General features: G+C 32.7%; 1 protein-coding gene across 1 annotated transcript; it reads right to left on the reverse strand.

The window, feature by feature from the left end:
* Nucleotides 1-694: 694 nt before the first annotated feature.
* On the reverse strand, nt 695-13790 carry LOC308640254 (intermembrane lipid transfer protein VPS13C-like; the record flags this gene model as incomplete). Its single annotated transcript, XM_081312225.1, has 11 exons — nt 13630-13790; nt 13061-13221; nt 12004-12125; nt 10997-11291; nt 9597-9806; nt 9420-9515; nt 7834-7938; nt 6970-7134; nt 5222-5350; nt 4814-4947; nt 695-875 (listed from the first exon to the last, which is right to left on the reverse strand). Exons 1-11 carry the CDS (start codon nt 13772-13774, stop codon nt 695-697), a joined length of 1743 nt encoding a protein of 580 aa, XP_081168351.1. The 5' UTR covers nt 13775-13790.
* Between the last annotated feature and the right edge of the window lie 43 nt (nt 13791-13833).

Raw genomic sequence — 13833 nt, forward strand, 5'->3', positions numbered from 1 at the left:
TTCAAAGATTGAGTCTTTATCTTTTATAGGCATCTCAGAGAGAATATAGGAAAAGATAATCCAGTCACTGTTGCCCAATTACAACTTCAAAGTAAACATCAAGAAAGCCTTCTTAACAATTAGCATTATTGGACAATGGAATATGACACTATATGAACCTTTCGTCATGGAATATATCTCTACAGAAACTGGATAACGTATCACGAATGTAAGAGCAATTCCAACATCAAATAGGAGGCTGATAGATGAATTCTTAGGTTCTTTCCAGAGTCTTATATCAGAAACATATTTGATTAATTTAGCTATCTCAATATTACTTCAACAAATATTTCTTATGAGATAATTTATATGCTATCAAACTCCACTGATTTTAAAAAAATAGAGCCTTATTTAGAAAAACATGCTGAAAAACCTCAGTTAACAGTGGTATGGATATGTTTAAAATAAAGTTGTTTTTCACCAATCTTAAAATTCTTTCCTTTTAAAAAAGCTAAGAAGGTGCTTTACTTAACTTGGACAGGAAGGAACAGAACTACTTTTTAAATTGTAAATTTAAATTATTTTGACTCATCTACAATAAAATATTCAGTATGAACTGTTTGCAATCTAAAGTTACAAAGTAACTTATTCTAAAAATATTTCCAATTCACTTTTAGTTCAGTAAGGACCAAGACAACCTGGTAAACTAGCTTGTTTACTTCCCAATCATCAGGAAAACCATATAGCACCTGATCCCATCAAATGATACCTTTAACAGATCATGTTCCCCAAGATTTGCTGCATATCTCCATGTAAGTTTTCTTGTGCCAGTAGGATCCGCCCAGGCAAAAAGTCGAGCTTGTTTTGGCAGCAATTCTACTTCCTCCTGTGATCCACTAAAATACAATCAACAGAGGGAAAATTAGAATATTTTGGCCTTTAGAATCCCAGATCTGTAGTTTATTGAGAAGGGGATTTGCATACAAGTACTATGAAAGTGCTTCAGTTAATAAACAACAACTCTACCTAAAAATAAATACCTGAAAATGTCCAATAGACTAATACTTTTGAAGTTTGGGGAAATGGAATACTGTAGTATAATTTTCTTTCTAAAGGTTCATTGAACTATGAATTCATCCAAGAAGAAACATACCAATGAAATCCACTAAGGTAAATAAATTGGTACATAAGTGTTCACCTACAGAAATGGCTGTGATAGTAAATATCTTTAGTAGAAGAACTTCACTCAGTGCTGAAGTTTAAACTTATGTTAATCAAATGCATACTTAAGATGTATTATGGGTCTCAGCATTAAAAAAAAAGAAAGGTCCATGTGAAACAGCAGCATTTCCCAGGGACTTGCTGGAAACGTAGCCTTGCAGCCAACCCATAAGTTTAGAAACTATTGGTCCATATAATACAAAAACATTTAGAGAGAAGTGAAATAAAAAGTAATCCAACCAGATTTTGATCCTTTCTGTACTTGTAAATCTGTTCCTGGATTCATATTATGAGAAATAAGAACAGGGAAATCTTTAAAGAATTTACATATTACATACATATACATATGTGTGTGTGTATATATATATATATATATATATATATATATATATGCATGAATGCATTTATAGAAGTATTACTATGTAATTTAAAGGCTTAAATTTATTTGTTATAGCATTAAAGAAAGACATGAAAATGACAACATAAAAGTAATAATAAAATTCCAGATATAATAATAAATTCAATTTCTCTCTCTACTCACCGACCTCCATTTAACCTTTTATTATCCCTAACCAAAAAACTAGATTTCATTTATAGGACAAGACTAACTGAGCATTACCAGATTGCAAATGGAAGGTAATACTTTAAAGAGTTTGTAAATATACTTTATATACAACCAGAGATATGAAAAATTTGTGCTCTATATGTGTAACATGAATTGTAATGCATTCCTCTGTCATATATAAATAAAAAAGTTAATTAAAAAAAAGAGTTGCACAGTTCTTTATCAGCAATTCTGAAATTCAAAGGCTCTAAAAGCCCAAAAACTTTTCTGTAAGTTTGTTGTCAAGAAAAGTTGGCAGCAGAAAGAGAAATTAGGAAAACTACCCCATTCACAATAGCTTAAAAAAATAAATAAATAAAATGCTTGAAGCCAGGTGTCTGTAATCCCAGCAGCTTGCGCAGCTGAAACAAGAGTTCAAAGCCAGCCTCAGCAAAAGCAAAGCACTAAGCAACTCAGTGAGACGCTGTCTCTAAATAACATACAAAATAGGACTGGGGATGTGGATCAGTGATCAAGAGCCCCTGAGTTCAATCCTCAATACATCTAAATAAATAAATAAATACATACATAGTTAAATAATTAAATAAATAAATAAAGTACTTGGGAATCAATCTAACAAAAGAAGTAAAAGACTTCTACAATGAAAATTACAGAACACTAAAGAAAGAAATTGATGAATACCTTAGAAGATGAAAAGACCTCCCAAGCTCCTGGATAGGCAGAATTAATATTGTAAAAATGGTCATACTACCAAAAGCATTCTACAGATTTAATGCAATTCCAATTAAAATCCCAACAACATTCTTCATAGAACTAGAAAAGGCAATCATGAGGGGCTGGGGTTATGGCTCAGTGGTAGAGTGCTTGCCTAGGATGGTTGAGGCCCTGGGTTTGATCCTCAATATCACATTAAAATAAATAAATAAATAAATAAACAAACAAACAACAAAATAAAGATTAAATTCTTAAAAAAAGAAAAAAGCAATCATGAAATTCATTCAGAAAAATTAAAAACTCCAAATAGCCAAAGCAATCCTTAGCAAGAAGAGTGAAGGAGGAGGCATCACAATACCAGATCTTAAACTATACTACAGATCCATAGTAACAAAAACAGCATGATATTAGCACCAAAAAAGACACGTAGACCAAAGGTACAGAATAGAAGACACAGAGACAAACCCACATAAATATAGTTATCTCATACTAGACAAAAGCACCAAAAACACTCAATGGAGAAAAAAAAAAAAACCTGTTCATTAAATGGTACTGGGAAAACTGGAAATCCACATGTAACAAAATGAAATTAAACCCTTATCTCTCACTCCACACAAAACTCAAAATGGATCAAAGACACAAGCACTAGACCAGAGACTCTGCACCTAATAGAAGAAAAAGTAGGCCCAAATCTTCACCATGTCAGCCTGGGATCTGACTTACTTAATAAGACTCCTAAGGTGTAAGAAGTGATTGAATCAATAAATGGGATGGATTCAAACTAAAATGGTTCTTCATAGCAAAGGAAACAATAACGTGAAGAGAGAGGCTACAGAATGGGAGAAAATCTTTACCACACGCACCTGAGATAGAGTATTTATCTTAAGGATATATAAAGAACTCAAAAAACTTAACACACACAAAAATCACAAATAATCTGATCAATAAATAGGCTAAGGAACTGAACAGAAACTTCACAGAAGAAAATACAATCAATCAACAAATATATGAACAAATGTTCAATATCTCTATCAATTAGAGAAATGCAAATCAAAACTACTCTAAGGGCTGGGGATGTGGCTCAAGCGGTAGCGTGCTCGCCTAGCATGCGTGCGGCCCGAGTTCGATCCTCAGCACCACATACAAACAAAGATGTTGTGTCCACCGAGAACTAAAAAATAAATATTAAAAAATTTAAAACTACTCTAAGATTTCATTCTCACTCCTGACAGAATGGCAATCATCAAGAACACAGGCAACAATAAATGTTGGCAAGGATGTAGTGAAAAAGGTACACTCATACATTGCTGATGGGACTGCAAATTGCTGCAATCACTATGGAAAGCAGTATGCAGATTCCTCAGAAAACCTGGAATGGAACCACCATTTGACCCAGCGATCCCACTCCTTGGTTTATACCCAAAAGACTTAAAATCAACATATTACAGTGTTGCAGCCATATCAATGTTTATAAGCAGCTCAATTCACAATAGCTAAATTATAGAACCAATTTAGGTGTGTTTTAATAGATGAATGAATAAAAACAATTTTGGTATATATATCGTATGTATAGTACATATACACACATATATATAATATGATATGTGTGTATATGTGTATGTATATACTATATATATATAATATAATGAGATATTAATCTTAAAGAAGAATAAAATTATGGCATTTGCTGATAAATGGATGGAGCTGGAGAAGATCATGCTAAGTGAAATAAGCTAATCCTACAAAAAAAACAAAAGTGGAATGTTTTCTCTGATATGAGGATGCTAATTTGCAATAGGGGGGTCGTTGTGAGAAGAATAAAGTTACTTTAGGTAGACAGGAGTAAATGGAGGGGAGGGTGTATGGGGTAGGAAGAATAGAATGAATCAGACATGATTACCCTATATACATATATAACTATACAACCAGTGTGTTGCTACAACATGTACAACCAGAAGAATAAGAAATTATACTCCATTATATATGATGTATCAAAGTGCATTCTACTGTCATGTATAGCTAATTAAAACAAATTTTAAAAATTAAAAAAAAAGTTGGCAGTAGAACCTAATTTGAATTGATGTGAAACTATTAATAGTTTTAATTTATCCCACCTGGTGTGAATATTCCCAAGTTTTCATGCATAAATATTAATGTGTTTCATTATAGAATACTGTCTGTCTCAAGACACGACCAGGGTATTAATAAGAAGCAACACATGCTCCATATGACCTTTCTAAAATCTGAGACCATCTGGTATGTGAAAGCTAAATGTATCTCAGAAGGTACTGTGGCCCAATAAAAGCCAGAGTTTCCATCAACCCCCTTTCATACCTTTGTTTATATGTGAGGATGTCCCATGGTGTATGGTTTATTATCAGGGCGGGTGCAGATCTCTCATGGTAATCAGAAAAGGTTATGACAGTTGAATGTTCAGCAGTGTTAACATCCACCAATATACCTCCATTCTGTTGTAGAGGAAAAAAGTACATATGTCATGTATTGGTTTAACCTCACTTACATATGTAATTTCAATCAGTTATGTAAATACAAAGGCTTTTTCTTAAGTTCTCACTGAAAAGCAAACTGGCTCTGATTTCTTACAAACATACATAAGGCATTATATATTGATATAGCAGCATCTTCAAATAATTAACACTAAATTTTTATAGCATGGTTCAGTGAAATGTGTGAAGCAAAAATTTTTAAAAAGACATTTTATTTTAAAATATAAAAACTTACAAGATCTTCTAAACTCAACAAAGTGCCATTATCCTGTTGGTTATAAAAGAATGGTTTGGAGGATCCTTCACAGCCCACCACTCTCACACAAAGTTTGCCTGACAAATTTTCGGGCCAAAATGGAAGGCACTGAAAACACAAAAATTAATATCAGTCTTAAAATAATGCTGTGATATAAATAAGATATTGGCTAATTAAGTTTTTACCTCTGAATCTGATCTTGACTAAATGAACACCAAGTTTCTTAAAACATTTCCTCTATATTTCATATTAAGACCATTGACAACATAATGACTATTATGTTCTATTTATGACTATTAACATTTATATATAATGTCATATATGTCTATATATAATGTCATATTAACTCTATCATATTTATATGTTAAATATATTATATTTAACTCTATCATATTTATATGTTAAAATATGACAGCCAGCTATCCATCCATATGTACAATATGAGAAACCAAAAAGCATGTTCAGTAAGCATATCTCAAATATCTTGAATAATTAAAAATTATAATATTCATAACATTTACTTTTGTGCATATCCCATTTTACTTTATGAAGAATTCTTTCATATACTATTTTATCTGAGATAAACCAGAAAGAGAATAGAAGACAGAGATCATCATTAACTTACTGAAAGTCCTGATATCACCTTCCTAGCTATTTGAACTTAATCAAAAAGTCATATAGTTCTTTGAGCCAGTTTTCCTATCTATAACACTGGGGTTTTCATTCGTAACATTATAGAAAATGTCCTTCTGTTATAGAATACTGGGTAAATTTTGCTTCTGAATAAAAAATACTACTGTTGTCAAATCTACATCAAAGACAAAAAAATAAAATAAATAGTTATTGCTAATACACAGAGATCATTTGAAGTGTCTTGAAGAGACCATGTATCTTAGAGCTCTAAATACATTTTTTACTGAAATAAGAATCCTTCCTTTTGAGTCTTTTGCTAAATACTTTTAAAAATAATTTCAGAATATTTTTTGAGCAGTACTAAAAATGAACTTCAGCTATCCTGAAGGTCAGTTGGTTTGACTGAAAACTGGGTCAAAGTCAAGGACTACTGCTCATCTTTGCAGTAGTACCCTCTTCCCTCACTTTATCCCTCATTCTTTTCACCTCATTAAATATTACTGAGCCTGCAAAGTTCAGTTCAAATCCCAACTGTTCCACAAAGCTCAACCTTTTGATATAGACCACGAATGCCCATCAATTCAATTATCAATGACCTTGTTGATCCTGGAAAAGTGTTAACCTGATTTCTTTTCTGTAAAGTGAGAGAGCTGAATTGCAAGAAAATTCCATCTTCCCTCCTCAGAAATTCTAAAACCACTTATAACTTTGTTTATACTATATTTCTCTCCATTTTTTAATTGATATACAGCTTAATCCTTGCCTATAAGATTATAGTTTGAGTACAGAGACATCATCTTGACAACTGAGACTATATAGAGTATATTATCTCTGTGTACTTTTCACAATACATAGCAATGGTTTATATAAGGACTAGAGAAGGACAATTATTTAGATTGAGATATGGGCAAATATCAACAATTATCCTCTTTTTTAAAAAACACATACATATAATATAAAAATCTTTTAAAGCTGGCCATCATATTTTAACACATAAATATGACAGAGCGATTATGACAAAGAGATACACAAAATCCTTATTTACATGTCAATACTGATTTCTATACTGTAGGAATATGTAAAGGAAGACTTACCTCTGAAGAAGCAATATAGTTCCATTTATTAGTTGGTATTGAGCCATCAGATGCAATTTCACCAACTTCTAGTTCTAATGATGACTTGTTTGTAATGGTACAAAAGGGAGTCAGAGTAACTATTCGTGAAAGATTAAAACTGCTCATTTTGATGCTAACACCAACCTGTGAGAAGGAAACAAGTTTATTTCCCAATATTTTATGCAATCTCTAAAACCTACACATATTCCTTCATTCACACACTGATTCTTAAAATATTTTAAAATAAGAATTCTTACATTAAGTAATGAACATAAGCTATGAACATAAGATACTGAGTATCTTCTCACTAAAAAGAAAATTTTTTGTTCCCTAATATGACTCTATCAGAAACCAATTCAAGAACTTCAATCAGGAATTTAATGACACCTTGCAAGGACAGATTTAAAGTGTCCTCTGTTATTTATTAGACTCTTTAAATATTCCAAACACAGACTGATTTATAATTAGTGGAGAGGCTCAAGTTTTGTGGCTTTATTATCTGTCATAAAATAAATAAAATAAAAATTTTGAAGTAGTCATAAAACAGTTCAGTTGGTATCCAATTATTCAAATTTATGCTTGGCAGGGACTGTACAGAATGAAGATTCTACCATGCCATCAATATTTACCAAACTACTCACTTGGGTAGATTCAATCCACTGTATTAATCTGTGACAAATTCCACTTCTGCTTTATTAACAGTGATCGAAGAAACTGGTAAGAGAGACCTCTCCACATAATACTTTCAATTCTGATATCTGTACTCTTTAGGACCTAAGCTGTTTAACTGAATTGTGGGAATGGTGAATGGAGTCCAGGGTAAATAGGCAAGTCGACTCTTACCAGGTATTCCATATTGTTGGCAGGACACTTCACACACCCATAACTTCCCACTGTATCCAATGAGAAACTATTGGACCAAGAACTAGTTGAAATTTTTAACTGAACCTGTAACACAGAATAAAATCATCATATAAAAAACCTGAAAAATGATATTCATTTGATTTGATGGAAAGAACTACAAGAAATTTCTTCAGTATCATAGGACACAAAAATACAATGATAGCCATACTGCAAATGAATAACAGAACCACAGAAAACACTATGGGATGACAACCACAGCACAGCTCTGATTTTCCCATTTACCTAAGCAATGAGTATAGTGAACTGAAGAGACTTTGTTTTTTTTTTTAAGTTGTAATGCAAAATGCTATGTTCCAGTGTTAGATTTATTATATAGAGTTAACATATTCTTAACAGTTTGAGAACTCTGAGAATTCATCTTTAATACTATTCAGCAGGCACTAAATGAATGGTATTGTGAAAGTAAGAATGGGAGAAAGGAGGACCCAGTTCCTGTTTTCAATGAGCAACTGGACCAAACAGAGAAGAAGAAATACACACTAGTAATTATGATGTAAGACTCAATGTGACAAGAGCACAAAGGTACAAAATGCTATCAAGGAGAAGATAATGACGCTAGGATTTAGAAAATGTCTTACAGAAGAAGACATACCTGTGCACAAGATTTAGTCTCACCCATATCTACCCAACTAGATTATTAAAAAAAAAACTGAGGATAACCAGAGGCCAGACACATAAACAGATAAGCACCACTCCAAAATAGTGGATCTCAAAGTGGTCCTCAGACCAGCAGCATCAGCATCACCAAAGTATTTATTAAGGATGTGGTCTCTCAGGCCCTACTCAGAAAGACTGAATCAAACTCACTTTTGGGGACATAATTCAGTAAATAGCTTTAAAAGCCCATTCTAATGTACACTGAAATTTGAGAACTATTCTGAGAGAACATGAGTGGTATGTCCAGATTTATTTAAAATAGTCAGAAAATCTTCACACATATCAGGCCTAAGCAGAATGCCAAAGGTCAAACTATAGATAACCAGGAAAGATGAGGGAAACAGGAAAAGGGTAGGGGAAGAGGCTGTCTAGGCAGAAGGTGAGGCATATGCAAAAGCCTAGAAGTGAGCACATGGGAAAGTAAAGAAGGCAGATGTGCATCTGAAGAGGAAAGAAGGGACCAGGACATAAAAGATCAGGCTCAAGCTTTAGGCTTCTCTTCCCTAGCTTAATGCTTTGCCCACCGAAGACTCAGCTAATATAAGTAAATTCAGTCACCGTATCTTTAGAAATGCCGTATCACCAGGAAAGTATATGAAATAAAACTATTTTATCTGTCATGAATTTAAGAACAGAAGTAATGCTACAGATAGGAGAGAAAGAGCAACTGAGTCTTAGCAAACTGCTGTTGTTCCTGCCATCCCACTTGATTTTGCACTCCTTAAAGTCCCACTGGACTTAATTCATACCAATGGTACTTAAATAAACAGGGAAGCATAGTGCCAGGTTCCCAAGTTTCTAGAGAAGAGATTCTCCTACTTAAACTTGCTTTATGAACAGAAACATACCTTGTTTTTACTAAAAATGTTCTTCTTCTTAAAAGAGAATAAAATAATGTCCCTAAAATCAGCTGGATATTTCACGTGAATATCTTCTGAACGATACTGAAGAACACGAGAAGTCTTGTTGATCAACCAATAGGGACTAAACACAGAGAGCACCAATCAGCTGCCAATTCGCCTGACATGTATGGACAGATCGACTGTCATCACATCTGTGGAGTCGGAAGAAAAGCACACAAAGAATTCTGGAAGTGTATCACATATGCGGAAATGTCCATTCCAGTTTTTGCCCAGGTATTTCACCAGGACTAATTCCATGATCTCTCCACTGATTCGTGAATGTAAAACATCAGCAGTACTGCATTCTGTTAGTTCATGAGTTTCTGCTGTTCCCTAAAAATAAACACACAAAAAAATTTGCTCAGCAATTTTTGAAACTTTTGAAATAGCAAAATCCATGTTTTACACAAATGCTAAATTAACTACCAACTCTTCAAACAAGAACCTTGTTCAAATATTATGACAACCCAGTAATCATTAAGGACAAAAAAGAAAAAACTATGCCATAGCCACAAGCAGCACTGTCTTTTGGCCATTAATAGGCAAACAATCATAAGTTTTGATAAAATATTCATATCTATGTCAAGAATCCTGGGCTAGATTCAGAAATCCTGGCTATTGTCCACCAGAGCTACATCATTAAATAAGCCACTTAAGTGCCTGGGCTTCAGTTTCATCCTCTATTTAAATATCACACCTGATGGTTCCATAAGGATGGAATATGGAAAGTGATATTGAACTACTCTGACAAATTATCTATGGTGTAATTTTTTCAAAATAAATAATAGCAAAATATAAATCAGGGTTTCTTACTAAAACTGTCTTTTGTATAAATACTATTTAGTTCATTTAATTAATTTTTGTCTGCACAACTCAGGAATAGCTCATTGTTAGATTTAAAAAAAAATGAGGTTCCATACACTATGACTTTAAAATATCATAGCATGTACAAATTCGAAAGTATTTATCATACCCCACTACTAGGGAAAATATTTCTTATTATTTAAGGCAGTAATTATTTTTGTTTTCATTAGAACTGTAGAACAAATAATCATAATATTAACTCTTTTAAATAAAAACTTTAAGATGAAGTATTTTCTCATTGACTTTTTCACCCCTTTAGATAATAAAATTTTACTTAATGAATGAAAAGATGACTATGGTTCTGACAGATGTAGTAAGGACAAGTATTAGGGATTGAGGAACTAAAGTGCCTAGGTTTAAATCCTGGCTCAAATACTAAGTGGATATGGGTTGGTGGGCCAATCATTTAACCTCTCCGTAACTCAGTTTCCTCATCAGTATCTACTACAAAAAGTTACTGTAAAGACTGAACATGCCAATACATGTAAAGTACACAATACAGCTCCTGACATATGAATGCTATGCTGCTTTTTGCTATCATTAATATTATTAAAGCATTATCAACTATGCTATATAAAACACGGACTTCAACTAAAAATGCTATAAAACAAAACTAGAGTTCATTTTATACAATAATAAAAGCTAAACAAGAAATATACCTCAAGTAAATATCTTAAAGAATAGGGGAGAAGATTCCGCAGAGTGAGAGGAGGGTAAAGATGAATAATGTAAGCTGGATCCCAATCTTCCCCATGTGTGCTGATATAGCTTAATTCATCAGGCACAGCAACTGTATTCACTATGAGAGGCAGGAAGTTGACTTCCACTGATGGACACTGCAGCCTGCATCTTACTTCCCTGCTTCTGTGAAGTTCTTCTTTCCAGGAAATATAAGTGGTAGATTCTTTGTACTGATGCTCTAAGATTCCAGCTGGTTGAATAAACAATTGACATCTGCAGAAAAAGAAACCAGGGAAGAAAAAGTTTTGATTGAGATATAAGAAAAATAATCTCATTAAATCTTCTTGATTACTCTACAAAATAGGTACTATTATTCTTCTCTTTACAGGTTAGGAAGTCTTAGCTAAGAAAGGTTGGGAAACTTGCCCACAGTCACACGTCTAACTCACAGAGGCACTTTCTGGGAAAAAGCACTCTGTAAACAAGGGCAATGTAAAATTTTTTTCATTTCAAATACAAAGGCAGTCAGATAAATATAGATCTCAGATAATTCTAAAACATCAAATATATATAAAAAGAAGGCATTTCATCTTGCAAGTTCATTAATAATATAAACTGTCTTAAACCTAAAACTGCTTTTATAGCTCTTACATTATAAAAATATAAGGTTATTTTTTTTCCAGAAAAAAGATGCCTAGCCAGGCACAATGGTGTATGCTTGTAATCCCAGAGACTCTGGAGGGTAAGGAGGATTATCACAAGGTCAAGGCCAGACTCAGCAATTTAGTGAGACTCTGCCCCACAATAAAAAAAGAAATAAAAAGGACTGGGGATGTATTTCAGCGGTAAAGCACCTCTGGGTTTAATAACCCATACCAAAAACCAAAAACCAAAACAAAACAAAACAAAAAAAAAAACAAAACATAAACTTCAAAATATATATTATAAAGTTTTTAAAGCTTTATATATTCAATGAAATATCTACCTATATGAATTTAAAGGAACATGGAACTCCTCTTCAGGTCTGGCTATTCCAATGCGCTCCAACAGCTTAATATTCTTGACAAATTTATAGATGATAAATGCAATAGAGAAATGGTTTTTAATCTGTTAGACAAAAGGACATACAATAGTTTAAAAAGGATAAACAAATTAAAAAGCTGCACATAATTACTTTTAGGTCTAGAAGTTTTCAAACCCAATATTGGAATTTTCATTGGTAATTGAAAATTTTAGGATAGATAAGTACAATTTATGTATATTAAACTTGAGATCTAAATAAAAATTAAGATATTCACATACTCCTATAATTACATGCTTATGTTTATTTTAGTTTATCATACTATCTTTCAAATATGCACTGCTCTTTGACAATTTCAGTCAGATTTTCTCCATTACAACCATTTATGTATGCATCATATGACTAAACTAAATAGAAGAGCAAAAGCTATTTGAGAAGTACAGTATAAGTCTATTCTTGACTACAGTATATTTGCTGGAATCAATAATAAAGAGAGATTAATTGCCAAAATTTGAAATCTTTTCAGTTTTTATCTGATGTTATAGAAATGAAGAAATGTCCTTTTGCTGATCATATATTGATCAGATTCCATAATCTATAATAATGTGCAAAAGAAGAAAAATGTTTAATAAAGCCTTAAAAGTAGAAAATATTTATAGATTAAAATGCTAAATTCTTTTCAGGAAAGTAGATAATTCCAATATTTCTTCATATGCACTTGAAAAATGTGATTCCAAATATTGTACAAAGAGAATGAACTATTATCCTATTCTACAACTAACGATAATTACAATATTCCTCAGTTCTGAATTTTTAAAAGAATACAAAACAATTTCATTAATTTAAAAGCAGAAGATAACAAATGTATCAGACATTTAAAATAAAGAATAATACAAAATCAAGTTATAGAGTAGGAGCCTTTTCAGTGCACTATAATGAAGTTCTACTATATATTCTTGTATTCGGCTAAACAATATTTTCTGCTTTAGAGAAAGTGACACAATTCACTCTAAAGCATTACCTGCAGGGGAGAACGCAGGGTAATTACTTTATTCCCTTCAGTTGCATCAATCTGTACCAAGACTGAATCAGAATGACTGGCATTGGGATTCCGTACATTGTACAATCGCCGTCCAGGTCTGGCAACAGGGATGTTTCCAACTTCTGTGTATCCATGCGGTACTAAGACAGAGCATAAGTGAAAATAAGTACAAATATTTACTCATTAATAATCATCAGCACCTCAAAATAATGATGAATATTTTATAGAATTTGAGAAAGTAGTAATTACTGTCAATATTTTAGGACTTCGGAATATCATTATTTTCTCTCATTGAAATCTTATTCTTTTTGAAGCATACTATAAGTTGTATTACTAAAGAACATTGAAATAATCTAGTTTTGCAAAGTATTTCTTGAGTTTAATCTTTTTCAAGTTTAGAAGAAAATAAGACATTAGTTTATTAATTATTTACTCTAAGCCTTTAGAAACGTTGTCTCCCAAGATATCTGGTGCAAAATGTTTCTTTATCTCTTATCAAAAATAAGCCCACAGCAATTCCTAAGACACTCTTAAAATAACTAGCATACCAAAGGTCAGTGTGAAGAAGGAGCTTTCTTGACGGTTGAGTACACACACTTTCCCTTGATGTAAAGGTTCCATGCTGGCATATTCCAGCTCCAAGTTCTGACCAGCATCCACATCATAAATGCCACTTTTCTCGGGGGGGCCCATCACTCTGAGATTACGATTTGGTTGCACCTTAATGGGAACACCTACAGCATTTTTCACCA

Source organism: Spermophilus citellus (assembly GCF_964194105.1).
Source record: "Spermophilus citellus genome assembly, contig: SCAFFOLD_91, whole genome shotgun sequence".
Classification (NCBI taxonomy): Eukaryota; Metazoa; Chordata; class Mammalia; order Rodentia; family Sciuridae; genus Spermophilus; species Spermophilus citellus.